General features: G+C 35.7%; 1 protein-coding gene across 2 annotated transcripts in view; it reads left to right on the top strand.

Moving 5' to 3' along the window:
- The window catches only part of GLRB (glycine receptor beta), a 130,987-nt gene that overhangs the window by 66,926 nt on the left and 36,683 nt on the right, over positions 1-27,378 (top strand). For both annotated transcript variants that reach the window (XM_062199449.1, XM_062199450.1), the window contains 3 exons: positions 21,796-22,025; positions 22,130-22,212; positions 23,834-23,974. In XM_062199449.1, coding sequence (XP_062055433.1) covers positions 21,796-22,025; positions 22,130-22,212; positions 23,834-23,974 — 454 coding nt within the window. The remainder of the gene's footprint in view (positions 1-21,795; positions 22,026-22,129; positions 22,213-23,833; positions 23,975-27,378) is intronic.

The raw sequence follows: 27,378 nt of genomic DNA, 5'->3' as shown, positions 1-27,378 counted from the left end.
ATTAAATCATTGATCCATTTTGAGTTGATTTTTATATAACATGTAAGGTAGGGGTCTTGTTTCATAATTCTGCATGCATATATCCAATTTTCCCAGCACCATATGTTGAAGAGATTGTTCTTTCTCCAGCAGTTTTTTAGCTCCTCTGTCAAAGATTAGTTGGTTGTAGTTGTGTGTATTAATTTCTGAAGTTTTTATTCTGTTCCATTGATCTACATGTGTGTTTTATGCTAGTACCAGACTGTTTTGATTATAAATACTCTATAGTATGTCTTGAAATCTGATCTATAATTGTTATGCCTCAGTCTTTGTTTTTATTGTTTAAGATTGCTTTAGCTATTCTGAGTCTCTTGTATTTCTATTGGAATTTTAGCATCAATTTTTTCTAGATGTCAGAAGAATATCCTTGGTATTTTGATTGGGATCACATTATATCTGTAAATTACCTTCAGTGGTATGGACTTTTTGATGATATTATTTCTTCTAATCCATCAGTATGGGAGATTTTTCCGTTATTTTGTATCTTCTATTTCTTCAATGTTTTATAATTTTATTTGTAGTGATCTTTCAAATCCTTACTTATAAATAGAGAATAAACACAGTTGAAACAGTGATGATACAAAAGATCAATGAAATGAAGAGCTGATTTTAAAAAAATACACCAAATTGATACACAATTGGTCCAACTAATGAAATAAATAGATAAATAAATAATTGAGAAGACCCCAATTAATAAAATCAGAGATGAAGCAGGAGATTTTACAATGGATAACACAGAAATAAAAAAATCATCAGGAATTACTACATATAGCCAAAGACCTACAAAATCTAGAAGAAAATGAGTAGATTTCTGGACACACACGGTGTACCCAAACTGAGTCATGAAGAAACAGAAATAACCAAGATGGAGATTGAAGCAGTATTAAAGACCCTCCCAACAAAGAAAATCCCAGGACCACATGACTTCTCTGCTGAATTCTATCAAATGTTTAAAGAACTAATTCCAATTCTCAAACTATTCAGAACACTTAAAAGGGTGGGAATCCTCTCAAGTCCTTATGTGAGGCCAGCATCACCTAAAATCCAAAACCTGTAAAACAAATAACAAAGAATGAGAACTATAGACCAATATCCCTCATGAATGTGGATGCAAAATGCCTCAACAAAATACTAGCCAATTGAATCTACAACACATCAGAAAGATCATTGAACCGGAGCAAGTGGGATTTATCCCTGGTATGCATGGATGGTTTCACAAATTAAAATCAACAAATGTGAATAAATGTGAATAAAAATTAAAATCAATAAATGTGAATAAAAATTAAAATCAATAAATGTGAATAAAAACCATTATGATTATCTCAATAGATGCAGATAAAAGCATTTGAGAAAATGCAACCTCCTTTCATGATAAAAACCTTAAGCAAATTGGGTATAGAAGGAACATTCCTCAACATATTCAAGGCAATATAAGACATACCCACAGACAGGATCATATTGAATGTTGAAACGTTGGAAGCATTTCCACTAAGATCAGGAACCAGACATGGATGCCCACTTTACTATTGCTATTCAATATAGTTCTGGAAATTTTAGCCAGGCCATTAGACAAGTAAAAGAAATCAAAGGGATACAGATTGGAAAGCAGGAAGTCAAATTATCTCTGTTTGCAGATGACAAGATCCTATATATAGGGTAACCAAAAGACTCCACTAAGAGATTATTGGAATTTGTAAGAGTTTTGTAAGTTTCTGGATATAAAATCAATACATATAAAATCACACATACAAACAATGCCATGGTAAAGAAAGAACTGGTACTATTACTACCACTCAGAATAGTACAAAAATTTTAAATACCTTGGAATAAATTTAACCAAGGATGTTTCAGACTTCTAATTATAATACTGCCAGATGCCATAAGAGCTGGTCTATTTTATTTCTTTGAGTGTAAATTTTTATTATAACATAAAAATAATTTAAATATTGCATATGTGAAATAAATGAAATGTGGTCATTATCTGTTTGCCTATGAATGCATCAATGGTAGTTATTATCTGCTTACATATTACCATTTCAAAGCAACAGTTGTGAAGTAGTGATACAAAGAGTTCCCATATACCCCACATTATTAGCATCTCATATTAGAATATTTGTCAGAATGAATGAACCACACATGGTTTCCTCTGCTGTTTCAGGTTGCACCACTCCCTGCCTGTGGTAATCACCATACTGTGTTCAGACTGAGATTTTTTATTTAGCTCTCACATGTGAGTGAGAACATATGTTACCTGTCGTTGTGTCCAAGCTTATTTTAGCTAATATGATGTCATCCAGTTCCATTCATTTTGTTGCAAATGACAGAATTTCATTCTTTTTAATGGATGAATAGTGTTCCATTGTGTATACATGCCACATTTTCTTTATGTATTTATCTGATAGTGGATACCTTGGATGATTCCATATCTTGGCTGTTGTGAACAGGATTGTAATAGAAATGATGGAGCTGGTTTCTCTCTGATACAGTGATTTCAATTGTTTGGTGCAATTGTTTGCCTTGCTGTGCAGAAGTTGCTGAATTTGATATAGTACTATTTGTGTAGCTTTGCTTTTGTTGCTTATATTTTTGAGGTCTTACCCAAGAAATTGCTACCTACAGCAATATTTTGAAATGCTTAACCTATGTTTTTTTCTAGAAGTTTTATAGATCCAGGTCTTTTATTTAGATCATTGATCAATCTTGGGTTGATTTTTGAATATGGTGAGAGGTAGAGGTCTAATTTCATTCTTCTTCATACATATGTCCTGTTTTCTAACACTATTTAATGAAAAGACTATCCTTTTTCCAATGTATATTCTTGGAGTTTTTGTCAAAATTAAGTTGGCTGTGTGTAAAGGCATTAATTTCTAGGCTGTCTATTCTTTTCTGTTGATCTTTGTGTCTATTTTTATGCTAATACTATGATGTTTTGATTAGTGTAGCCTTCTATGCTTTGAAGTCAGGTAGTGTGAGGTCTACAGCTTGAGATATATATATATATATGAATATAATATACATTATATAATCTATTATTTATATGATATATGTATATATCAGTATTGCTTTGGCTATTCTGTGTCTTCTGTGGTTCCATGAACATTTTAGGATTTTTTTAATTGTTTAAATAATGTTATTGGTATTTTTTATGGATTGGATTGAATCTGTAGATTGCTTTAATCAGTCTGGATATTTTGATGATATTAATTCTTCAAGAGCAAGTAGTATCTCTTCATTTTTTGGTGTCCTTGCTGATTTCTTCATCAGTGTATTATAATTTTCCTTATAGATATCTTTCACTTCTTCAGTTAAATTTATTCCAAATAATTTATTTTTGTAACTATTGTGAATGAAATTTCTTTCTTGATTTATCTTTTCATTGAGATAATTATTGATATAAAAATGCTACTTTTTTGTATGTTGACTTTGTATCATTACCCCACTTAATTGTTTTATCAGTTCTGACAGCTTTTTATGGAGTATTTAGGTTATTCTATGATCTCTGCCAACATGGACATTTTGACTTCTTTCCAGTTTTCATGCCCTTTATTTCTTTCTCTTTTGTAATTGATCTTACTAATATTTCCAATACTAAATTGAATATGAGTGGTGAATTTGAACATCATTTCCTTGTTCCAGATTTGAGGGGGAATGTTTTTAGCTTTTCCCCTTTTAGTTTGATGTTGACTGTTGGTTTGTCATATATTCCCTCCATAACTTTGAGGTGATTTCCTGCGATACATAAGTTTTATCATGAAGGATGTTGAATCTCCCAGATGCTTTCTTTAAATCTATTGAGATATCATATAATTTTTTTCTTCATTCTTTTGATGTTTCTGGATTTGTAAACGTTGAGCCATCCTTGTGCCTTTGGGATAAATCCCACTTGATACTAACATATATAATCTTTTTCGATGTTGCATTGGATTCAGTTTGTTAATATTTTTTTTCATTTATTAAACTTTTATTTAATGAATATAAATTTCCAAAGTACAGCTTATGGGTTACAATGGCTTCCCCCCTCCCATAACTTCCCTCCCACCTGCAACCCTCCCCTTTCCAACTCCCTTTCCCCTTCCATTCACATCATGATTCATTTTCAATTCTCTTTATATACAGAAGATCAGTTTAGTATATATTAGGTAAAGATTTCAACAGTTTGCCCCCATATAGCAACACAAAGTGAAAAAAATACTGTTGGAGTACTAGTTATAGCATTAAATAAGAGTGTACAGCACATTAAAGACAGAGATCCTACATAATATTTTTTAAAATTAATTAATTTTCTATGCCATTTCCAATTTAACACCAGGTTTTGTTGTTTTTTTTTTTCATTTCTAAGTATCTTTATATACAGAAGATCGATTCAGTATATAATTAGTAAAGATCTCATCAGTTTGTACCCACGCAGAAACACAAAGTGTAAAAATACTGTTTCAGTACTAGTTATAGCATCACTGCACATTAGACAACACATTAAGGACAGATCCCACATGGGATGTAAGTACACAGTGACTTCTGTTGCTGACTTAACAATTTGACACTCTTGTTTATGGCGTCAGTAATCTCCCTAGGCTCTAGTCATGAGTTGCCAAGGCTATGGAAGCCTTTAGAGTTCGCTGACTTTGATCTTATTCCGATAGGGTCATAGTCAAAGTGGAAGTTCTCTCCTCCCTTCGGAGAAAGGTACCTCCTTCTTTGATGGCCCCGTTCTTTCCACTGGGATCTCACTAACAGAGATCTTCCATTTAGGTCTTCTTCTTTTTTTTCTTTTCCATGGTATCTTGGCTTTCCATACCTACAATACTCTCATGGGCTCTTCAGCCAGATCCGAATGCCTTAAGGGCTGATTCTGAGGCCAGAGTGTTGTTTAGGACATCTGCCATTCTATGAGTCTGCTGTGTATCCCGCTTCCCATGTTGGATCCTTCTCTCCCTTTTTGATTCTATCAGTTAGTATTAGCAGACACTTGTCTTGTTTGTGTGATCCCTTTGACTCTTAGACCTATCAGAGTCATCAATTGTGAACTGAAATTGATCACTTGGACTAGTGAGATGGCATTGGTACGTGCTACCTTGATGGGATTGTATTGGAGTCCCCTGGCACATTTCGAACTCCACCATTTGGGGCAAGTCTGATTGAGCATGTCTCAAATTGTACATCTCCTCCCTCTCTTTTTCCACTCTGAAATTTAACAGGGATCACTTTTCAGTTAAAATTTAAACACCTAAGAATAATTGTGTGTTAATTACAGAGTTCAACCACTAGTACTAGAACAACAACAACAACAACAAATACTAAAAAGGATAAAGTATTACATTGTACATCAAGAGTCAGGACAAGAGCTGATCAGGTCATTGTTTCTTATAGTATCCATTTCACTTCAACAGGTTTCCCCTTTGATGCTTAGTTGTCACCGATCAGGGAAAACAAATGATATTTGTCTCTTTGGGACTGGCTTAATTCACTCAGCATGATGTTTTCCAGATCCCTCCATCTTGTTTCAAATGACTGGGTTTCATTGTTCCTTAATGCTGTATAGTATTCTATGGAGTACATGTCCCATAATTTCTTTATCCAGTCTACTGTTGATGGGCATTTGGGTTGGTTCCAGGTCTTAGCTATTGTGAATTGAGCTGCAATAAACATTAATGTGCAGATGGCTTTTTTATTAGCCAAATTAATTTCCTTTGGGTAAATTCCAAGGAGTGGGATGGCTGGGTTGTATGGTAGGGTTATGTTCAGGTTTCTGAGGAATCTCCAGACTGACTTCCATAGTGGCTTAACCAGTTTGCATTCCCACCAACAGTGGGTTTTGTGCATCTGTGTTCATCAGGATGTTCACCTGTAGTTTTCTTTTTGCATTGTGTCTTTGTTTGGTTTTGGAATAAGAATAATGCTGGCCTCAGAAAGAGTTTGGCAGAGTGTCATACTTTTCAGTATTTTGTACAGTTTGAACATTATTAGAATTGGTTCCTCTTTATATGTTTTGTAGATTTCAGTAGTGAAGCTATCACGTCCCAGAATTTCTGTGATGGGAATCTTTTAATTTTGCTTCAATTTTGTTAACTGCTATTCTTCTCTTTACACTTTCTATATCTTCTTGATTTAATTTTCATAGATTACATTTAGCCAAGAATTTGTCCATTTCTTCAAAGTTTTCCAATTTAGAGGCTAGCATTATGGCGTATGGGTAAAGCTGCTGCCTGCAAAGCCAACATCCTGCGTGGATGCCAGTTTGTGACCTGGTTGTAGTCTACCCACGTTGGAGACCTGCATGAAGCTCTTGGCATCTGGATTCAGCCTTACCCACCCTTGGCTTTGTAGGCACATGGGGACTGCTTGAATGGATGGAAATCTCTCCCACTCTGTCCTTCTCTCTCTGTAATTTGGACTTTCAGATAAATAAATGAATCTTTTAAAAAGATTTCCCCATTTTAAGCATATTGTAGTTTTTTATGTTTCTTTGTATTTTGTAGTATTGGTTATAAAGTCTCCTTTCTCCTTTCCCATTTTATTTATTTTAGTTTTTTAACTTTTATTTAACAAATATAAATTTCCAAAGTACATCTTATGGATTACAGTGGCTTTTTCCTCCCCCATAACTTCCCTCCCACCGGCAACCCTCCCATCTCCCGCTCCCTCTCCCATTCCATTCACATCAGGATTCATTTTCAATTATCTTTATATACAGAAGATCAATTTAGTATATATTAAATAAAGATTTCAACAGTTTGCACCTACACAGAAACACAAAATATAAAGTACTGTTTGAATAATAGTTTTACTGTTAATTCACATAATACAACACATTAAGGACAGAGATCCCACATGAGGAGTAAGTGCACAGTGATTCCTGTTGTTGAATTAACAAACCCTGTCTTTTATGACCTTGTCTAAATATGATCAGAGTCGGGGAACTTGGAAGGCTTCCATAGCCTTGGCAACTCATGACGACAGCCTAGGGTGGTTACTGGTGCCATAAACTAGAGTGTCAATTTGTTGGGTCAACAACAGGAGCCACTGTGCGCTTGCTCCTGATGTGGGATCTCTGTCCTTAATGTACTGTACATTTTGATTTAATGCTATAACTAGTACTCAAACAGTATGTTTCACTTTGTGCTTCTATGTGGGTGCAAACTGTTGAAATCTTTTCTTAATGTATACTAAATTGATCTTCTGTATATAAAGAGAATCGAAAATGAATCTTAATGTGAATGGAAGGGGAGAGGGAGCGAGGGAGGGGAGGGTTGCGGGTGGGAGGGAAATTATGGGAAGGGGAAGCCATTGTAATCCATAAGCTGTATACTGGAAATTTATATTCATGAAATAAAAGTTAAAAAAAAAATTGACAATCTTGTTTATGGTGTCAGTAATCACCCTAGGCTTTTGTCATGAGTTGCCAAGACTGTGGAAGCCTTTTGAGTTCGCCAACTCCGATCGTAGTTATACAAGGTCATAATCAAAGTGGAAGTTCTCTCCTCCCTTCAGAGAAATGCACCTCCTTCTTTGATGGCCCTGTTCTTTCCACTGAGATCTCACTTGCAGAGATCTTTCATTTAGGGTGTTTTTTTGTTTTGTTTTGTTTTGTTTTTTTGCCAAAGTGTCTTGGCTTTCCATGCCTAAAATACTCTTAAAATACTCTCTTGGGCTCTTCAACCAGATCCAAATGCCTTAAGTGCTGATTCTGAGGCCAGAGTGCTGTTTAGGACATCTGCCATTCTATGAGTCTTCTGTGTATCCTGCTTCCCATGTTGGATCGTTCTCTCTTTTTAATTCTATCAGTTAGTATTAGCAGACACTAGTGTTTATGTGATCTCTTTGACTCTTAGTCCTATCAGTATGATCATTTGTGAACTGAAATTGATCACTTTGACTAGTGAGATGGCATTGGTACATGCCACCTTGATGGGATTGAATTGGAATCCCCTGGCACATTTCTAACTCTACCATTTGGGGCAAGTCAGGTTGTGCATGTCCCAAATTGTACATCTCCTTCCTCTCTTATTCCTACTCTTATATTTAACAGAGATCACTTTTCAGTTAAATTTCAACACCTAAGAATAATTGTGTGTTAATTACAGAGTTCAACCAATAGTATTAAGTAGAACAAATAAAATACTAAAAGGGATAAAGTATTAAGTCACTTTTTCTCATAGTGTCCATTTCATTTCAACAGGTTTCCTTTTTGGTGCTCGGTTAGTTGTCACCAATCAGGGAGAACATATGATATTTGTCCGTTTGGGACTGGCTTATTTCACTCAGCATAATGTTTTCTAGATTCCTCCATTTTGTTACAAATGACCAGATTTCATTGTTTTTGACTGCTGTATAGTATTCTATAGAGTACATGTCCCATAATTTCTTCATCCAGTCTACTGTTGATGGGCATTTAGGTTGATTCCAGGTCTTAGCTATTGTGAATTGAGCTGCAATAAATATTAAGGTACAGACAGCTTTTTTGTTTGCCAATTTAATTTCCTTTGGGTATATTCCAAGGAGTGGGATGGCTGGGTTGTATGATAGGGTTATATTCAGGTTTCTGAGGACTCTCCAGACTGACTTCCATAGTGGCTTTACCAGTTTACATTCCCACCAACAGTGGGTTAGTGTCTCTTTTTCCCCACATCCTTGCCAGCATCTGTTGTTGGTAGATTTCTGAATGTGAGCCATTCTCACTGGGGTGAGGTGAAACCTCATTGTGGTTTTGATTTGCATTTCCCTTATTGCTAGTGATCCTGAACATTTTTTCATGTGTCTGTTGGCCATTTGGATTTCCTCTTTCGAAAAATATCTGTTGAGGTCCTTGGCCCATATCTTAAGTGGGTTGTTTATTTTGTTGTTGTGGAGTTTCTTGATCTCATTGTAGATTCTGGTTATTAATCCTTTATCTGTTCCATAGTTTGCAAATATTTTTTCCCATTCTGTTGGTTGCCTCTTCACTTTCCTGTTTCTTTTGAAGTACAGAAACTTCTCAATTTGATGCTATCCCAGTTGTTGATTTTGGCTTTGACTGTCTGTGCCTCTGGGTTTTTTTCCAAGAAGTCTTTGCCTGTGCCTATATCTTGCAGGGTTTCTCCAATGCTCTCTAATAATTTGATGGTGTCAGGTCATAGATTTAGATATTTAATCCATGTTGAGTGAATTTTTGTGTAAGGTGTAAGGTGGGGTCTTGCTTCATTCTTCTGCATGTGGAAATCCAGTTTTCCCAGCACTATTTATTAAATAGATTGACCTTACTCCAGGAATTGGTTTTGGATCCTTGATCAAATATGAGTTGGCTGTAGATGTTTGGATTGATTTCTGGTGTTTCTATTCTGTTCCATTGGTCCATTCATCTGTTTCTGTACCAGTACCATGCTGTTTTGATAACAACTGCTCTATAGTATGTCCTGAAATCTGGTATTGTAATGCCTCCGGCTTTGTTTTTGCTGTACAAGGTTGCTTTAACTATTCGAGATCTCCTATGTCTCCACATGAATTTCAGCATCATTGTTTCCAGATCTGAGAAGAATGTCCTTGGTATTTTGATTGGTATCGCATTGAATCTATAAATTGCTTGGAATTTATTGCATGGAAGATTTTTCCATTTTTTGGAATCCTCTTCTATTTCTTTCTTTAAGGTTTTGTAATTCTCATTGTAGAAATCTTTGATGTCCTTGGTTAAGTTTATTCCAAGGTATTTGATTGTTTTTGTGGCTATTGTGAATGGGATTGATCTTAGAAGTTCTTTCTCAGCTGTGGCATTGCCTATGTATACAAAGACTGTTGATTTTTGTGCATTGATTTTATATCCTGCTACTTTGCCCAACTCTTCGATGAGTTCCAGTAGTCTCTTAGTAGAGTTCTTTAGATCCCCTAAATTTTGAATCATATCATCTGCAAAGAGGGATAGTTTGAGTTCGTCCTTCCCAATCTGTATCCCTTTAATTTCTTTTTCTTGCCTTATGGCTCTGGCTAAAACTTCCAGAACTATATTGAATAGCAGTGGTGAGAGTGAGCATCCCTGTCTGGTACCAGATCTCAGTGGAAATGCTTCCAACTTTTCCCTATTCAATAGGATGCTGGCCGTGGGTTTTTCATAAATTGCTTTGATTGTATTGAGGAATATTCCTTCTATACCCAATTTGCTTAGAGTTTTCATCATGAAAGTGTGTTGTATGTTATCGAATGTTTTCTCTGCATCTATTGAGATAATCATATGGCTTTTCTTCTGCAGACTGTTAATGTGGTGTATCACATTGATTGATTTGCGGACATTGAACCATCCCTGCATACCAGGGATAAATCCTACTTGGTCTGGGTGGATGATCTTTTTGATGTGTTGTTGCATTCTATTAGCCAGAATTTATTGAGGATTTTTGTGTCTATGTTCATCAGGAATTTTGGTCTGTAATTTTCTTTCAATGCTGCATCTTTTTCAGGCTTAGGGATAAGGTGACGCTGTCTTCATGGAAAGAATTTGGGAGGATTCCCTCTGTTTTGATTGTTCTGAATAGTTTGAGAAGAATTGGAATTAGTTCTTCTTCTGCTTTTTTTTTTTTTTTTTGACAGGAAGAGTGGACAGTGAGAGAAAGAGAGAGAGACAGAGAGAAAGGTTTTTCTTTTCCGTTGGTTCACCCCCCCCCAGTGGCCGCTGCGGCCGGCGCACTGTGGCTGGCGCACCTCACTGATCTGAAGCCAGGAGCCAGGTGCTTCTCCTGGTCTCCCATGTGGGTGCAGGGCCCAAGCACTTGGGCCATCCTCCAGTGCCTTCCCAGGCCACAGCAGAGAGCTGGACTGGAAGAGGAGCAACTGGGACAGAATCTGGCACCCCGACCGGGACTAGAACCCAGTGTGCTGGCACCATAGACAGAGGATTAGCGTAGTGAGCCATGGCGCTGGCCATGAGTTAGTTCTTCAAACGTCTGGTAGAATTCAGCAGTGAATCCATCCGGTCCTGGGGATTACTTTGTTGGGGGGGGGAGCTTTATTACTGTTTCAATTTCTGTCTCAGTTATGCATCTGTTTAGGTTTTCTATGTCTTCATGGTTCAATTAGGTAGGTTGCATGTGTCCAGGAATCTATCCATTTCTGATAGATTTCCCTGTTTGCTGGCATACAACTCTTTGTAATAATTTCTGATGATTCTTTTTATTCCTGTGGTTACATTTCCTTTCTCACCTCTGATTTTATTGATTTGGGTCTTTTCTATTTTTTAGTTAGTTGGGCCAATGGAGTGTCAATTTTGTTTATTTTTTCAAAAAACCAGCTCTTCGTTTGGCTGATCTTTTGTAATGTTTTTTAGGATTCAATCCTGTTGATTTCTTCTCTGCTTTTAATTATTTCTCTTCTACTAGATTTGGATCTGGTTTGCTGCAGTTTTTCTAGATCCTTGAGATGCATTGAAAGCTCATTTATTTGGTGACAGATTTCCAATTTCTTGATGTAGGCACCTATTGCTATAAACTTTCCTCTTAACACTGCTTTTGCTGTATCCCATAAGTTTTGATATGTTTTGTTGTTATCCTCATTTACTTCCAGAAAGTTTTTGATTCTTTTTTGATTTCTTCTATGACCCAGTGTTCATTCAGGAGCATGTTGTTCAGTCTCCATGTGTTTGCATATGCTCTAGGGATTCCTGAGTTGGTAATTTCCAACCCTCTACCTGAAAGACATAAGTCTGTATGTCTCTCTCTCTCTCTTTCTTGCACACACACACACAGAGGCAGACAGTCACGCACATCCACACACACACGTGGTGTGGGGGCTGGAGAGAGAGAGAGGAAGAGAGAGGGAGGGTTCAGTCTTCCATCTGTTGGTTTACTTCCCAAATGCCTAAAACAGCCAAGACTGGACCAGGTTGAAGCCAGAGTTCTAGAACTCCATCAAGGTCTCCCACGTGGGTAGAGGAAGCCCAAGCACTTGAACCATCATCTGCTACCTCCAGTATGTGTTAGCAGGAAGCTTGATTGAAAGTGGAGTACCTGGGCCTGGGACTGGTGCTTCAGTATATGATGCACATGTCCCAAGTGGTGGCTGGACTCACCAGGCCACAATGCCCACCCCTGTTGTCCGACTTTGTGTATACCACTGTGTAAAAATGTTTTTTGCTGAAATGTTCAGTGGTTTCCTCATTTGTCATTAAATATTCTGTTTGATTCTGTTTGACTCTGTAAATCCTGCTGTTGATCATCCCAAGCTTTTGAACCTTTGGTTTGGTGAAGTCCTATTTCCAGGATTTTGTTTTCTCTTGTTTTTTTTTTTTTTTTTTTTTTTACCAGCCCTTTAGTAGTTGCCCTCCTCTGTTTTTTGCCCTGCATTGCTACTGTAAGTAATGATTTTGATTGAACTCTAAGTTTTAATTGTATGTTTGTTTTCAAGGTTGATGCAGGTTCAATATGTATCAGTTTCCTTTCTTTTTGCATTTAATGTATATATGTATTTTATTTCCCCTTTTTTGCTTACATAAAAATAGCATGGTATAGGTACTTTCTTATGTTTTTTTTTATTGCACATAATCATGGGAATCACTCATTTGAATTAGTAGATGTTTTTCTCATTTTTGGTCATTTCTCAATATGGCTAAATAATATTTCATTGTATGTATGTACCACATTTTGTCTATCTGCTCATCTGCTGATAAACACGGATTACTTTTATTTTCACTGTTGTGAATAATACTATTATAAATATGGTAGACAATTTATATCTGTCTTCAGTACTTTTGGGTATACACTTAGAAATGGAATTGCTGGATCCTATTCTTAAAAAAGTAAAACACATTTGTAGTGAAGACATATTAGTGATTTATTTGACTCATTAATTAAGGAAGCAGTAGTAAAGTAAAGTGGATTCAATGGAGAATTTAAGAGTCTGAAGTGAAAAACTACTGAAATTGCTAAATTCAATGTAATACTTATTAATGTTATACAGGCAACAGAAATCTTTGGGATTATTGTTTGTAACAAATAGAATTCCTTCGTAGCTTATCAATTTTCTGTAAGTTATCTAATTATAGAGAGCCTAGAACGTAATTAATACAAAGTGATAAGTTGAACAAAGTTACAATTTATTGGAGAATCATATAACCTTTGAGTATGCTTATTGAACGGTTTTCTAGTAAACTACCAGAAAGACAATAAACTTTTTTGCCTTCACTTCAAATATTGGAATATTTCCTTCTCATTTTTTGATGTACATTTTGTTTATGATTATTTTGAATCACTTTTAAGAGTAGACTTTGTTTTAGAGTAGTTTTATGTTCAAATAAAATTTAACAGAAAATCCATAGTTTCCATGTGCACCCTGATCAAATATACAGTTTATCCTAATGTCAACATCCCACACCAGAATGTGTGTTTGTTACAAACAAACCTACACTGATACATGATTATCTTCCAACCTCCATGGTTTTTAGATTCCGTTCTTGCTTTTGTACATGCTGTGGGTTTTGAAAAATATATAATGACATGTGTCTGTCATGATACAGAAGAGTTTCATTGACCTAACAATACTCCATGATTCACAATTGCATTCTCTAAATCTGCAGCCACTGAGTTTTTAACTGTCTCTCTCCTGGAGTGTCTCCTAGTTGGAGTCATACAATATGTAGCCTTTTCAGATGAGCTTCTTTCACTTAGCAATATGTGCTTACAGTTCCATCATGTCTTTTCATGGGTTGATAGCTCATTTCCTTGAGTAATATTTCCATGTCTTAATGTACCAGCATTTAGTTATACAACTGCCTACTGAAGAACAAGTTGAATGCTTCCAGATTTTGCCAGAAGCAAAAAGGCTGTGTGTTCAAGTTTTTGTGTTTAAATACATTTTCAAATCCTTCAGGCAAATTTCAACAGCTTGATTGTGAGATCATTCGATAAGAATATGTTTAGTTTTGTTAGAAACTACCAAAGTACCTTCTAAAGTGATTCTGCCATTTTGCATTCCCATAAGCAAATAATGAGAGTTATTTTTGCTCCATATCCTACCAGCATTTGGTGTTGTCAGTGTTGTGGATTCTGACCATTCTAAAAGGTGTATAGTCATATCTCCTTGCTTAATTTACATTTCCCTGATAATAATATGCTGGATATCTTTTTTTTGTTTGTTTCTTTATCTGAGGAGTATAGTTACACACACATACACACAGAGAGAGAGAGAGACAGAGAGAGAGAGAGAGAAAGAGAGAGTGAGAGTTTTTCCATCCACTGGTTCACTCCCCAAATGGCTACAGTGTCCAGGGGCTGGGCCAGGCTGAAGCCAGGAGCCAGGACCTTCTTTTGGGTCTCACACATGGGGCACTTAGTACTTGGGCCATCATCTTTGCTGCTTTCCCAGGTGCATTAGCAGGGAGCTGGAACTGAAATGGAGCAGCCAGGACATTGACCAAACCAGCACCCATATGAGATGCTGGTACCTCAGGTGGAGGTCTGACTTACTATGTCACGATTGCTGGCCCCTGCTGGATATAGTTTGATGTGCTTATTTGTCATCTACATATATCCTTTTGCTCATTTTAAAAACAGATTATTTATTTTCCTATTATTGAATTTAAGAGGTTTTTTTGTGTTTTTGTTTGTTTTTAAATCCTCTCTTTCCTCTGATCACTGTAAAATGCCTTTTCTGTTTCTTGGTCTTCTTTAGTGATGATGTTGATTGTTTCTGTACCTGGATATTTAATGATTCTTTCGCATTGTTGCTGCAGTTGCCTAAGGAACACTTTTGTCTCTGTGTTTAATGCTGCCCTTTCCACAGGTTGCCATCTGTCGAAATTCTGCTTGATCTTCATAAGCCTCCTCAGACTCACATGCTACAGCCTTTTCTGATCCTTGCTATCTGCAGTGATCACCTGTTCTTCCAACAAGTGTCATTTTGTTCTTGCTGTCTTTAGGGTCTACATCAATTATTTCCCTTCTTCTTGAGGCTAATGATCTGACGTTTTTCCCTTTCCAAGCTAGTAGTAGCTCAGACCTTTGAAAATGGCAAGTCTTTAATGAATTACTGTTGAAGGAAGGAGAAATTGAAGGAAGGAGAGATTGTTTAGTATAGCATACAAAAATTGATTGCTAACTGAACCCTTTTAATTGTTAAATTTAGTCTGAAATATAATAAATGGGAGATACTTTATTCTGTTAATTCACAGGAATGTTTGCCAGTTTTGCTTAATGTTTCTAAGTCAGTTAAATCTGAATGATAATCTAGAAATTTCAGATTTGTTTTCAGTTCTGTATTGTGTTGATCTCTGTATAGCTACTATGTATCATACTGCTTAGTGTCTAATACACACAAATTATTTTTTTATATTTCTTGAAAAAGTAACAAAATTTGGGGTAGGCTTTTGGCATAGCAGCTAAGATACCATTGGGATGCTGGCATTCCATGTTTGAGTTCCTGGTTTGAGTCCTATCTGCTCACTTCTGATTCAGCTTTCGGCTAGTGAACACTGCAGAAGGCAGCAGGCGATGCCTCCAGGACTTAGTATGCCCCCCATATGGAAGACCTGGATTGAGTTCCAGGCTCCTGACGTTAGTCCAGTCCTGGCTTCTGTGGACTTCTGGGGAGTAAGCCAGTAGATGAAAGATCTGTCTGTCTTTCACCGTCTCTCTTTCAAATGAAATATGAAAATAAAATTACAAAATAATTAATGAAGTTAATGTTAGTTTTGGTAAGTTTATTAACCAGTTTAAACTTGTAGGTTGCATCTTTGTAGTAACCAAAAAGAATGCTCTCAGCAGTAACTTTCAGATTTTCAAAATGACAAGTATAAAGATAATAATTTTAATAATAATAAAATAAACTAACTTTTTAGAGTGCTTTTTTTGTGCTGTGTTTCATGCTTTAGGTACAGCATCTCATTTAATTAGTAAATAAATGGTGGCTTATTTGATGGACAAGGAATTTGAGGCTCAGGGAGGTTAAATTACTTGCCTTAGAGCCCATGGCAAATTAATCAGTACATAATTTAGACCCATTTTATCTAATTCCAATGCCCTTTGAATCTGAGTGTTATTTCATCTGATGAGTTTTATCTGAATCCTCCAGAATCTTGATTAGATGTTCCATTGCAAACTGTTTTTCTTTGAGTAATGTTTTGCAAATTGTTTTATGTTTGACTAATTATTAATTAGTCAATTATAATTATTTCTGTAAAGGCAAGGAATGCTCATAGCTGTATCCTCAGTACCCAGCATATAAAGAAGAATACATGGTTAATAAATGATTTTTGAATTAATCCATGAGTGAACGAACCGCAGGAAGTAGGAATAATTTAAATAAATGGTTTATGAACATATATAATGTCATCTGTGGCTGGGTGCTCTATGACCTAAACTGCAAAGGAAGCTTATTTATATACAAGGTTCTATGTTAACCTTGTACACTGAGAATTTTATTTAATCCCCACATTAAGCTGTTCCTATTTTTAATATTAAGAAACTCAGTTGAGAAGGATTAAAAAACTTGCTCAGGGTCAAAGCTTCTAGATTTCAGAGTGAAGATTTGGGTCAGAACCTTTGTATTTCCAAGCCCATGCTGACTACATTAAGCTGGGTTGTATAAATTAGATTAATGTAAATTATTAAGAAGTTGCATATGATGGTGTTGTAGACAGTAAGAGAGATTGGCTACATGTAAGTATAGGAGCTTACTTCACTTATAATTTTTTCCTACAGATAGATTCTTTTTTGTCAAACCTCCAGTTGTTTCTTAGGACTTTTCTCCACACTATTTAACTTTGAGCTGATTAAAATGCTTTAAATGTTAAGATAATGATTACTGATATAAATATTTTTCTGTATGGTGTGAAAACATTGATCAGAATTCAAGAAATATTTAGAGCTATAAACCACATGGGAAAAAATTAAAATTACAACATGTATTCTAAGGAAACTAACTTCACTATCTAGTTTTAGATGAGTTAACCATACCACTTTGAAAGTGAGTGAAACATACGATTGTGGCCCCCGAAATACGTGTGTATATGTTGAAACTTTAAGGGAATTTTAAATAAGGCAGATTTAATTGCTGAACATTCTCCCAAAATTGCTGGCTGGTTTATTTTTTAATTATTATTTTTTAATTATCGTTGTCAGATAATACTGAATGTTATAAAATACTACTGTGTCTTTAGAAGCTAATTACTGAGAAGCAAAACTAACATACATTCCAAAAGTTTGCTGTTTTGGACCAGATAAATAAAATGAGATTTTTTTTTATAAAAAAGATTAATGAAGCCAGTGGGTAAAGCCACTGCCTTCAGTGCCAGCATCCCATATCAATGCCAGTTTGAGTCCTGGCTGCTCCATTTCTGATCCAGCTCTCTGCTATGGCCTGGGAGTGCAGTACAAGATGGCCCCTGCATCCACGTGGGAGACATGGAGGAAGCTCTTGGCTCCTGGCTTTGGATCGGCCCAGCTCCAGCCATTATGGACATTTTGGAAGTGAACCAGCAGATGGAAGACTTTCTCTCTCTCTCTCTCTCATACACTCTCTCCCTCTCATACGCTCTCTCACTCTCTCTCATCTCTGTCACACTGCTTTTCAAATATTTGAAAGGCAGTTACAGAAAGGGAGAGGGAGAGGGAGAGAGTGAGAGAGCAAATGAGAGAGAGAGAGAGAGAGAGAGAGAGAGAGAGAGAGAGAGACTTTCATCTGAGGATTCACTCCTCAAATGATATAACAGTGGCTGGTGCTGTGGCATAATAAGTTAAGCCTTGGCCTACAGTGCCCACATCCACATCCCCTTTGGGCATGTCCATTTGAGATCTGGCTGCTCCACTTATGATCCTGCTCCCTGTTAATGGCTTGGGAAAGCGACAGAAGATGACCCTAGTGCTTGGGCCCCTGCACCTACGTGGGAGACCCGGAAGAAGCTCCTGGCTTCTGGCTTTGATTTGACCCAGCTCCGGCCTTTGTGGCCATTTGGTGAGTGAATCAGCAGATGGAAGACCTCTCTCTGTATCTCCCTCTGTGTGTTTTGTAACTCTGCCTCTCAAATAAATCTTAGAAAAAATGGCTGCAACAGCCAGGGCTATGCCAGGCCAAATCCAGGAGCCAGGGACTCAAACTGGGTCTCCTACATGAATGGCAGAGACCCATAATTGGGCAGTCATCTGATGCCTTCCTAGACACATTAGCAAGAACCTGGATGGGAAATAGAGAAACCAGGACTCAAACCAGCACTCCCATATGGGATGCAGGTATCCCAAGCAGCGGCTTAACCCTCAACACCCACCCCTGAAGTCTTTTTATTTTTTTAATATTTATTTATTTACTTTGAAAGAGTTACACAGAGAGAGAAGGAGAGGCAGAGAGAAAGAGAGAGAGGTTTCCCATCCGCTGGTTCACTCCCCAGATGGCCGCAACCGCCAGAGCTGCACCAATCCAAAAGCCAGGAGCCAGGAGCTTCCTCCAGGTATTCCCATGCGGGTGCAGAGGCCCAAGGGCTTGGGGCCATCTTCTGCTGCTTTCCCAGGCCATAGCAGAGAGCTGGATCGGAAGTGGAGCAGCCAGGTCTCAAAACGGTGCACAGTGCCGGCCCCCCTGAAGTCTTAATATCTATATCTCTATCTATACTATACCTAACATTCTATTAAAATAAGAAAATCTAATAGGATAAAATAAAGTGTCTTAGTTCTGGAAGCCGTGTTGCCGAAGTTGCTTGGAAACTGCCCTTGGGCAGTGCTGAGACTCTTCAAGCACCAGATGATCTCTCAGCTGTTAGACATTTTACCCATTCCTACCTCTTCAAAGGAGCTCAGGTGTACATAATAACCGCAGTGAAATAATTGAAACAGGACCAGATGTACCAGAGACAAACAGCAGCTGCATGAGGGTGTGAGATAAATTGTTAATGCAGTTAAGTGTAGGGTTAACTTGCAGTTCCCCTAGCTGTCAGACAAAAAGAAAAGTATGATATATTTTTAGGTCTTATTTTTCCAGTAATAGGAAGCATGTGAGAGTATCAGGAGTGTGTTTTCAAAGTGTAGAATCTGAACATTAGATATGCTTTTGTAAAGCACTTACTTACCTACTAGCACATAGTAAATTTATAGATTGTATGTGATGTATGTATAAACAAATGAAATATCTAATCAATAAGAATTCCCCTTGTGTATTGTCATACAAGAGACACCGACCAAAATAAGGACCCGTAGAATTAACAGCTAAGAAACATCAATGACATCATCTGGTTATTCCTTATAATGACCCTTGATGAAAGCTTAAAGACATAGGATCTATTACAATATTATGAATGCATATTTTAAATACATCATTTGGAAGATGTAGTTTACTGATGACTTACCTTGATAAAACACACAACTCTGAGACTCAAATAAAATAAATCTTAGTGTATAAAATTGTGGAATACCATTAATATGGCAGATCACTTCAAGGAACATTGTAACAACTTTTAATTGAATAAACGATGAGTGCTCAAAGTGACGTCGGGTGCCTGTCAGCCATGTGCTTTAGCTAAGTTAATGTATCATACTTTGTTAGAAAATGCTTGAGCTTCATGGTTATTTTTTCTTAACTGGAGGACTATGCCTGCCTGCATGGAATGGACAAAAAAGAAGCAACACTGCATCTGCTGGAAACCTTTTCATGTACAATAGAGGGGACTATCCCTTGGACAAGCTTAGGTTTTGTATATCTCACAGTCACTGACAGATATTAAGCAATAACTTAATTAAGTCCCACTATGAATGTTAAGATATGTGTATATTATCATCAAAAATTTCATGTAGCTGTGTAATGCAGGTCTTCGTATTTTGGGCTGTAGGCTTCCTTTACTCCTGAGCCCATGTTCATCTGGTTAGAAAAATGTTAACTGTTACTTTCCGTGGTGCTGCTGAGATGGCAGGTACGTTCAGTATTGGTTTATAGAATCCTTAATTTATTTGACTTTATGCTATAAAACCACCTGCAAATCATTTTTAAGGATTAATTTATATCACATGTTGAAGTTTTCATAAACAAGTTCAGAATATCTCTAAGATGTAGGTATATTAAATCTTATGTCCCATCTAGTAGTTCAGTATATTGATGTGGTTACTTTGGGCATTGCCTTTCTCCAACTGCTTTACAGAATGTGGATATAAAAATGAAATCATATAAGAAAAGGAATAAATTTCCAATATTTTTAGATTAACTGCTCATATTTTATATTTTATAAATATATAAAGCAATGCATTTATGCCTCATAGAAATGTATTAGGAGTTACTTAACAAATGATGATCTATGCTTTCTTCTCATTTAGTTATTTGGATTTTGATTTGAAGTTTATGATTCAATTCATTTTGGTTCTGTCAAAAGGCTTTGAATGAATAGTATTATGTTGGGTTATTTCAAATAAAGAAGATAAACTCCAATAATATTTATGTCTTGATCATTTTTGTGTGTATTCTGAGTTCATTATATATAAATTACATATAAAATATAAAAATTACATATGTAAAATTCAGTACAAAAATTAAAAAAATAGAAGATCTGAGAAGAATGCCTCATTCTGAATTTTACTGTTTACCCAAATAACTGTGGCTGAAAGAATCTTATTTTGCTGTAAAAATAAGATCCCTCATTCATATAGTCTTAGAATCTGCATGTGCTAGCATAATTTAGATTTTTCAGAGTTCTAAGATTAAAATTGTTGGAAATAGGCAAACAATTAATAGGGAAGTAAAACAATTATATATGGCACTTAAAATACCTCTCTGTTGTGGTTGAGTGTCTATAACATAGAATTTACAAATTTTTGCCTCTATTTTCATCTGTTTTACCTACTCCAAATATCACTTGATTATCTGAGAGGCTCAAGTCATTACATGTGCGAGTAGTCACAAATCGTTTTTAATTTTCTACAGATATAGATTCTATTCATATATATATACATGTGTGCTATATAACATTTCAACGTCAGAAAATGTACATATATGACGTCAGATTTATCAGTACGTGACACAGTAACCATCTTAGTTGATGTCAGTATGCACTGTAGTGTTCTACACAAGGACAAAATCACCTAATGATGCATTTCTCAGAACTCATTCCTACTGTGAAGCTGTGTATATGTATGTATATATTTAAAATCATACTGTTTTTATAGCTTTATACTTAGTAAAACACAAATGAAATGCTTTTTTCTAGCTTCTTGTTTATTCTTACTTAAATATCATTCTAATTTTGGGGTAAGGATGATGGTAGTATCTAGTGTCTGCCAGCATGCTTTCATGCTACCATGTTGCTATAGAATATATGTAGAGAGTAATGAAAAAGAAACAAGAGTTTTGTTACCTTTTGTTGTTGTCTTTTTGTTTTTAATATTTCATTTATTTATTTGAGAGGTAGAGTAACAGATAGTGAGAAGGAGAGGCAGAGAGAAAGGTCTTCCATCCACTGGTTCACTCCCCAAATGGCCACAAGAACCAGAACTGTGCCAATCTGAAGCCAAGAGCCAGGAGCTTCTCCCAGGTCTCCCATGCAGGTGCAGTGGTCCAAGTACTTGGGCCATTTTCTACTGCTTTCCCAGGCCATAACAGAGAGCTGAATGGGAAGAGGAGCAGCCGGACTAGACCCCGCACCTATAGGAGATGCCAGCGCTGCAGGTGGAGGATTAATTACTGATGAAACCCTCGTTTACTGTTATGTTCCTAGTTAGTTTGGGTACAGCAAAAATGTTTGTGCTGCTAATCACTGAATCTGTTTTTATCCTGGTGTTGAACATGTTGTTAAAAATAGCAGCAAACACACACGTGCACACATGTATTATTTTCCAGGACTACAGAGTTAACATCTTCTTGAGACAGAAGTGGAATGACCCCAGGCTGAAGCTCCCTAGTGACTTCAGGGGCTCAGATGCACTGACAGTGGATCCCACGATGTACAAGTGTTTGTGGAAACCTGATTTATTCTTTGCAAATGAGAAAAGTGCCAATTTTCATGATGTAACCCAGGAAAATATCCTCCTCTTTATTTTTCGGGATGGAGATGTCCTAGTCAGCATGAGGTATATTTATGTGCTTAATGTTTATTCATTTATATTTTCCTTCTCCAACCACTGGATGACAGACATATTTAAATGATTTCTAATACCATTGTTTTTACTTCCAGGTTATCTATTACTCTTTCATGCCCTTTGGACTTGACATTGTTTCCCATGGATACCCAGCGTTGCAAGATGCAGCTGGAGAGCTGTACGTAAATAAAACCACAATGATCTCATGTTCAGAATTTCTAGGCATTGCATGCTACTCGTGTCTTATGTAACAGTGGCCACACTAATGCTTTTGATTGCACATATTCAGAGGAATTTACATAGGAAGCACATAGTTATTCCTATATTATGTTAATTTTTATTAAGAAAGGCAAACCCTTTTTGTACTAGTCTGGATTCAAAGCAATTGCTGTTGGGTATGCTTCTAACTTGTACCAGTTGCCATCCTCGTTTGAACTAGTAATACAGACAAAGTAAAGGAGGAAATGACGACCTAACTTAAATTACTTTCCAGATACTAAACCCAGATTTTTATAGAAGCAGAAATATGGAAAACATTCAAAAATATTCTGCAAAACCAACAAGGCATTCATTTCTAGGAATGTGTAGAAATTTTAAGAATTTTAACAAAATTAGATTTTCTGTATTTCTAGGATCATATGCTTTTTGGCTTGTAAAAGATGCACTAGATTATTAATTGAAGTCAATTATTAATCTATAATGTATGCTGAATTGCTTAGATACTTATCCCTTAAAAGAACATATGCCTTTAAAAATAACCACTAACGTAGGGATTTTTTGCCTGCAGGCCTGGGTAGAATGGCCTATTTCTGCAGAGTAAAGAGGAGTAGTAACCTTATAACATCTCCTGCCTCTACTTTTTAGAGTGTATACTTAAATTCATTTCATTGTTACTTGCTATTTTTTTTTAAATGTGCTAAGATGGAACATAAGTGTGAACAGTATTTTTTTGTTTTCTAATTATAAAATGAGATTTTTTCACATGTAAGTGCATATATGTATATGTTTTATGCAGGATATGTGTGTATGTTTATGTGTGTGTGTGAGTATGCTTTGGGGTGCTTCAAAGGGAATTAAAAGATTCTATTTGGTTGCAAAACACTCTTGAAATCAATGTAGAGTTTATTTGTAATGTATTTTCCATGAATTTTTGAAGACTTTCTGTATTTATACAAAATTTCAGCTGTGTATTACATTTTAGTTCTGTTGCTGGATACAATAATATATTGCTTTAAAATGTGCAATTTAGAATTTGGTGACAGGCTACACTTTAGAGCTCCCTTAGATACCCACATTGTCTGTGACAAGCACATGTGCTTTAGGATTCAAATTGAAGATGTGGTGATGTCCGTTTGAGAGCTTGTTTTATTGATCCTCTGTGGTGATGCAACATTGATTTCTTCAAAAATTAGTTGTTTCACTAATTACATTCCTTAAAATAATTCCACGTAAGAATTTGCATGATTGTAAATGCATGGGTTCCAAAATCCTGCATCAGTTGTTGATGTTATTGATGAGTTATAGCACACAAGGGTGAAATATTTACTGTCCATGATGCTCTAAGTGCTTATTTGCAGCATGCTGATTATTTAACTTTTTCTTTAAGATGCTTATCTGTAACAGTTATGCTAATAGTGTTATTAGTGGCAATGGATTTTACCTCTTTACGTTCTAACTACAGTGCCAAATGAGAAGGTTCTGTTTTGTTACCCTAGCTATGTTTAATATTTAGAAATAATAAGAAAACATAAATAATCGACTATATTCCACACTGATATTTTGTTTATTTTTGTTTATAGTTGGTTATACAACTGATGATTTGCGATTTATCTGGCAGTCAGGGGATCCTGTTCAGTTAGAAAAAATTGCCTTGCCTCAATTTGATATTAAGAAGGAAGACATTGAATATGGTAACTGTACAAAATACTATAAAGGCACTGGTAAGTAATATTTTCTCTTAAAATTAAACAAAACTAAGTCCTATTTGAAAGAATCATCTTAATGTTTATATACATTACAGGGAGACAGATGAGAAAAAAAAGTTAATTATACATCATTTATCTTCACATTTGTGTGTTTAAACCTTTTACAGAATAACATTCATCAACTTTTTTTTAACTATTGAATCCTAGATAGAAATGCTTATCTTTGTTTAATTCCAGTAGTAAAGAGGTTTTCCACTTTTTAATTTTAGTAATGTGAACTTTCCCAGACTATGAATGGTTTTCTTTGATGTTGTCAAGAGATTCTTCTACTGGCTATATACAGTTTGATACTAAACATTTTGGATATCAACAATGAAGTGTGTGTATATTCATCCATTGTCCTGGGCAGTTTTTACTTGGTAGTTGGCTCCCACTGTGAAGTCTGAAAAGCACTGACCTTTATGCTATGCAGGAAGCAGTGAGAGTGTGAAATAATTGGATGTCCATAACTCTTCTCTGTACAGTCTTTTTGGCCTAGGTTATGGAACAGTTACTATGAAAAGCACAGCAAATTAACCTCTTGCATTAAAGGATATCAAACTCTTGGAGAAAATTACAGCACTCACTGCTCAATATTATCATAATATGATTAGCATTAAACCTTTGAGTCTGTATATGTTATCAAAGTTTTAAAATATTGAACACAATGTTATTTCACTTAGTATTATAAATAAAAAGATCATTGAATTTTGATTATTACATTGGTAATACTAGTCCAACTTGTAATTTATGGTCCAATTCTACTTACATATGGAGAAATAAATCATTAAAATGGTATCCAGGAACAGATATAATTAAAGTTTAAATTTATTGCAACATTTAAGTTGACTTGCAATAATAAAAGTGAATGGAGTACAACTCTGTAGAATTTCTAGAGATCAGATATTTGAGCCAGATGCTGCCATCATGACCTCACCAAGGGCAAAATATAATTTAAAACATTCCTTTTGATATCAAGATAAGCAGAAAATAAACATTTGCATATCAACAGGCAACAATAGACATCTTGAGGATACAGTTAGGTTTCATTTGTTACTGAATTTCAATTTATATATAAATAGTCTTGTCTCAAATAGAGTCTGTTGTGCTTTAAGACGAGAGGTGATAATCAAATACATTACTAAATAATTATCAAGTTTTATAAGAGTTCTCAAAACTTGACCATCAAAGCCATCAACAAAGAAGTCGTAACTATGCAGATAGTTAGACTGGAAGGAATCTTACTGATGTTTCTGAGCCAGCTCCTTTGTTTACCATGTAAAATAAGAGAGAGCAGGATGGCTGAATGATTCAGTAAGTGTCACCATGGAAATTAGTGTCAGACATAAGTGTAGGATTCCTTCTTCTACTTCTGCTTCAGATTAAGAAGTCTATCATTTTTTTAGGAACCTTTGTAACTAATCTATTAATAAAAAAATCTTGTAATCTAGGAAAAAACTTTTTGAGACAGTTTTATAGGAACATATACTAAGCAGATAGTTTTTTGAGTTCTACTAGTCTGTTTTAAACACTTATAGAAATTATATAATTGGATCTTCACAATTCCATGTGTTAAATACTTTAATTTCTCCATTTTACACATTGAGCTAATGATGAAATAACATTTTCTAAAAGACACGAACTTATTAAATGATGCACTGGGATAATGAATCCGATATTGTTAAACTACCAGTGGAGTCTCCTATTATTCTTTGAAAATTTTAAGTTTCATTTAAAGATGAAAACATAACTAACAGTTTATCTGTAATTTTATGTATTAACATTAAACTATATAATGACATACGAGGCCAGTGTTGTGGCCACAGGGTAAAGCCGCCTCCTGTGACTTCAGCATTCCAGATGGGTGCTAGTTAGTGTCCCAACTGCTCCACTCCTGATCCAGCTTCCTGCTAATGCCCTGGAAAAAGAAATGGAAGATTACCTAAGTGTTAGGAACCCTGCCACCCACAGGAGGCCATCTGCGGAGTGAACCACTGGATTGAAGATCTCTCTCTCTCTCTCTCACTGTAACTCTGAATTTCAAATAAATAAACCTTTTTAAAAGATGTAACAACATTGGAAATCCTGAGGATGCCCATTTTTTTCACTTTAAACTCTACTTTGTACTTTGTCAGTTTGGGGACTCAGCAGTCAGTAGAAGAGAGGGACTTGATGTTTATGGAGGCACATTCAAAGGCAATAAACCAGTCAGGAAAGTAAATCGAATTCCATCTAGAACTTAGAAGAAAATCAGAAAGCATACCAGGATGTAGAGCATCTGAGGAATTAGTCAAGAGATGTAAATAAAACTTTTGTGATATTTTTTAGTTATCACAATTAAGCCATCCAAATCTCATTAGCTATAAAAAATAGCAGCCAGAAAACCCCTTATAACTGACATACCTTTTTGGCACTTGCTATATTTCAGGTACTTTATCAGCATTTACCTGAATCATCATATTAATATAAGTAAAACATATTTTAGGGTTTTGATCATTAGAAATATATTTAGGAAAACCAGATATTGAAAATATATGAAATGCTTAACGATGTAGAATTGTGGGAAGGCATAAGAGAACAAGAAATATAAAAGGATGATGAGTATTTTCTTCAATTTATATGAGAATAATGACAGGTTTAACTTTAAAAATATGCCTTTCTATGATGGTAGAAATAACAAAGGTAGAGAAATGTATCTGAAACAAGTATACAAAAATATTTAATTTAGAAGCCTGGGTGAATAATGAAATAAAACCTCACAGGAAATAGAAACTAAATTGAATTTGCTCACTGAACATTTATATCAATTAGCTGCCCACCTGCCCCTCATAAATGTAACAGTACTAAGAAAAGATCAAAAAAGATCAAGAAATGTTTCTCATAAAAGTTTATGGAGCAAATCACTGTAATATCCAAGCATGCATTTTGCTGCTGAATACATCCACATCTCCTTCCACCTCCCTAGTGGGAACTTTCCTTAAAAGGGACGGAGTGGAGACTGGCCTCAAGATCCAGGACATAGGTCATTTAGGCTGCCATTTAAACGTGGTTGGGAGGCATGCAAAATTTCATTTTAAAGTGCACTACTTTGCAGTAATTGGCATAATATGGAGAAGCACATGTGTGTCACTCTCCATTTCGTATGCACAGGGTGCATATAAAACCTACTTGAATAAGCGAGGCTCTCAACAAAGAGAGGTACTTCAGAACCACTTTTAAGGAAAACTGAAAGCCGCCTTAATTGCAGTAAGTGCACTTACAAAAACTTATAGTTTTGAAATAATGCACATAATTTTGAGTTAGAAACATAGGTAACAAGCTAAGATGAATGGGGAGTAACAGAAAATGGGAAGCAATATTTCATAGGCTTGTCTCATTTA

This window comes from Lepus europaeus, chromosome 8 (assembly GCF_033115175.1).
Source record: "Lepus europaeus isolate LE1 chromosome 8, mLepTim1.pri, whole genome shotgun sequence".
Lineage (NCBI taxonomy): Eukaryota > Metazoa > Chordata > Mammalia > Lagomorpha > Leporidae > Lepus > Lepus europaeus.
The sequence above is the reverse complement of the archived record's forward strand: the minus strand, read 5'-3'. Positions and strand labels throughout refer to the sequence as shown.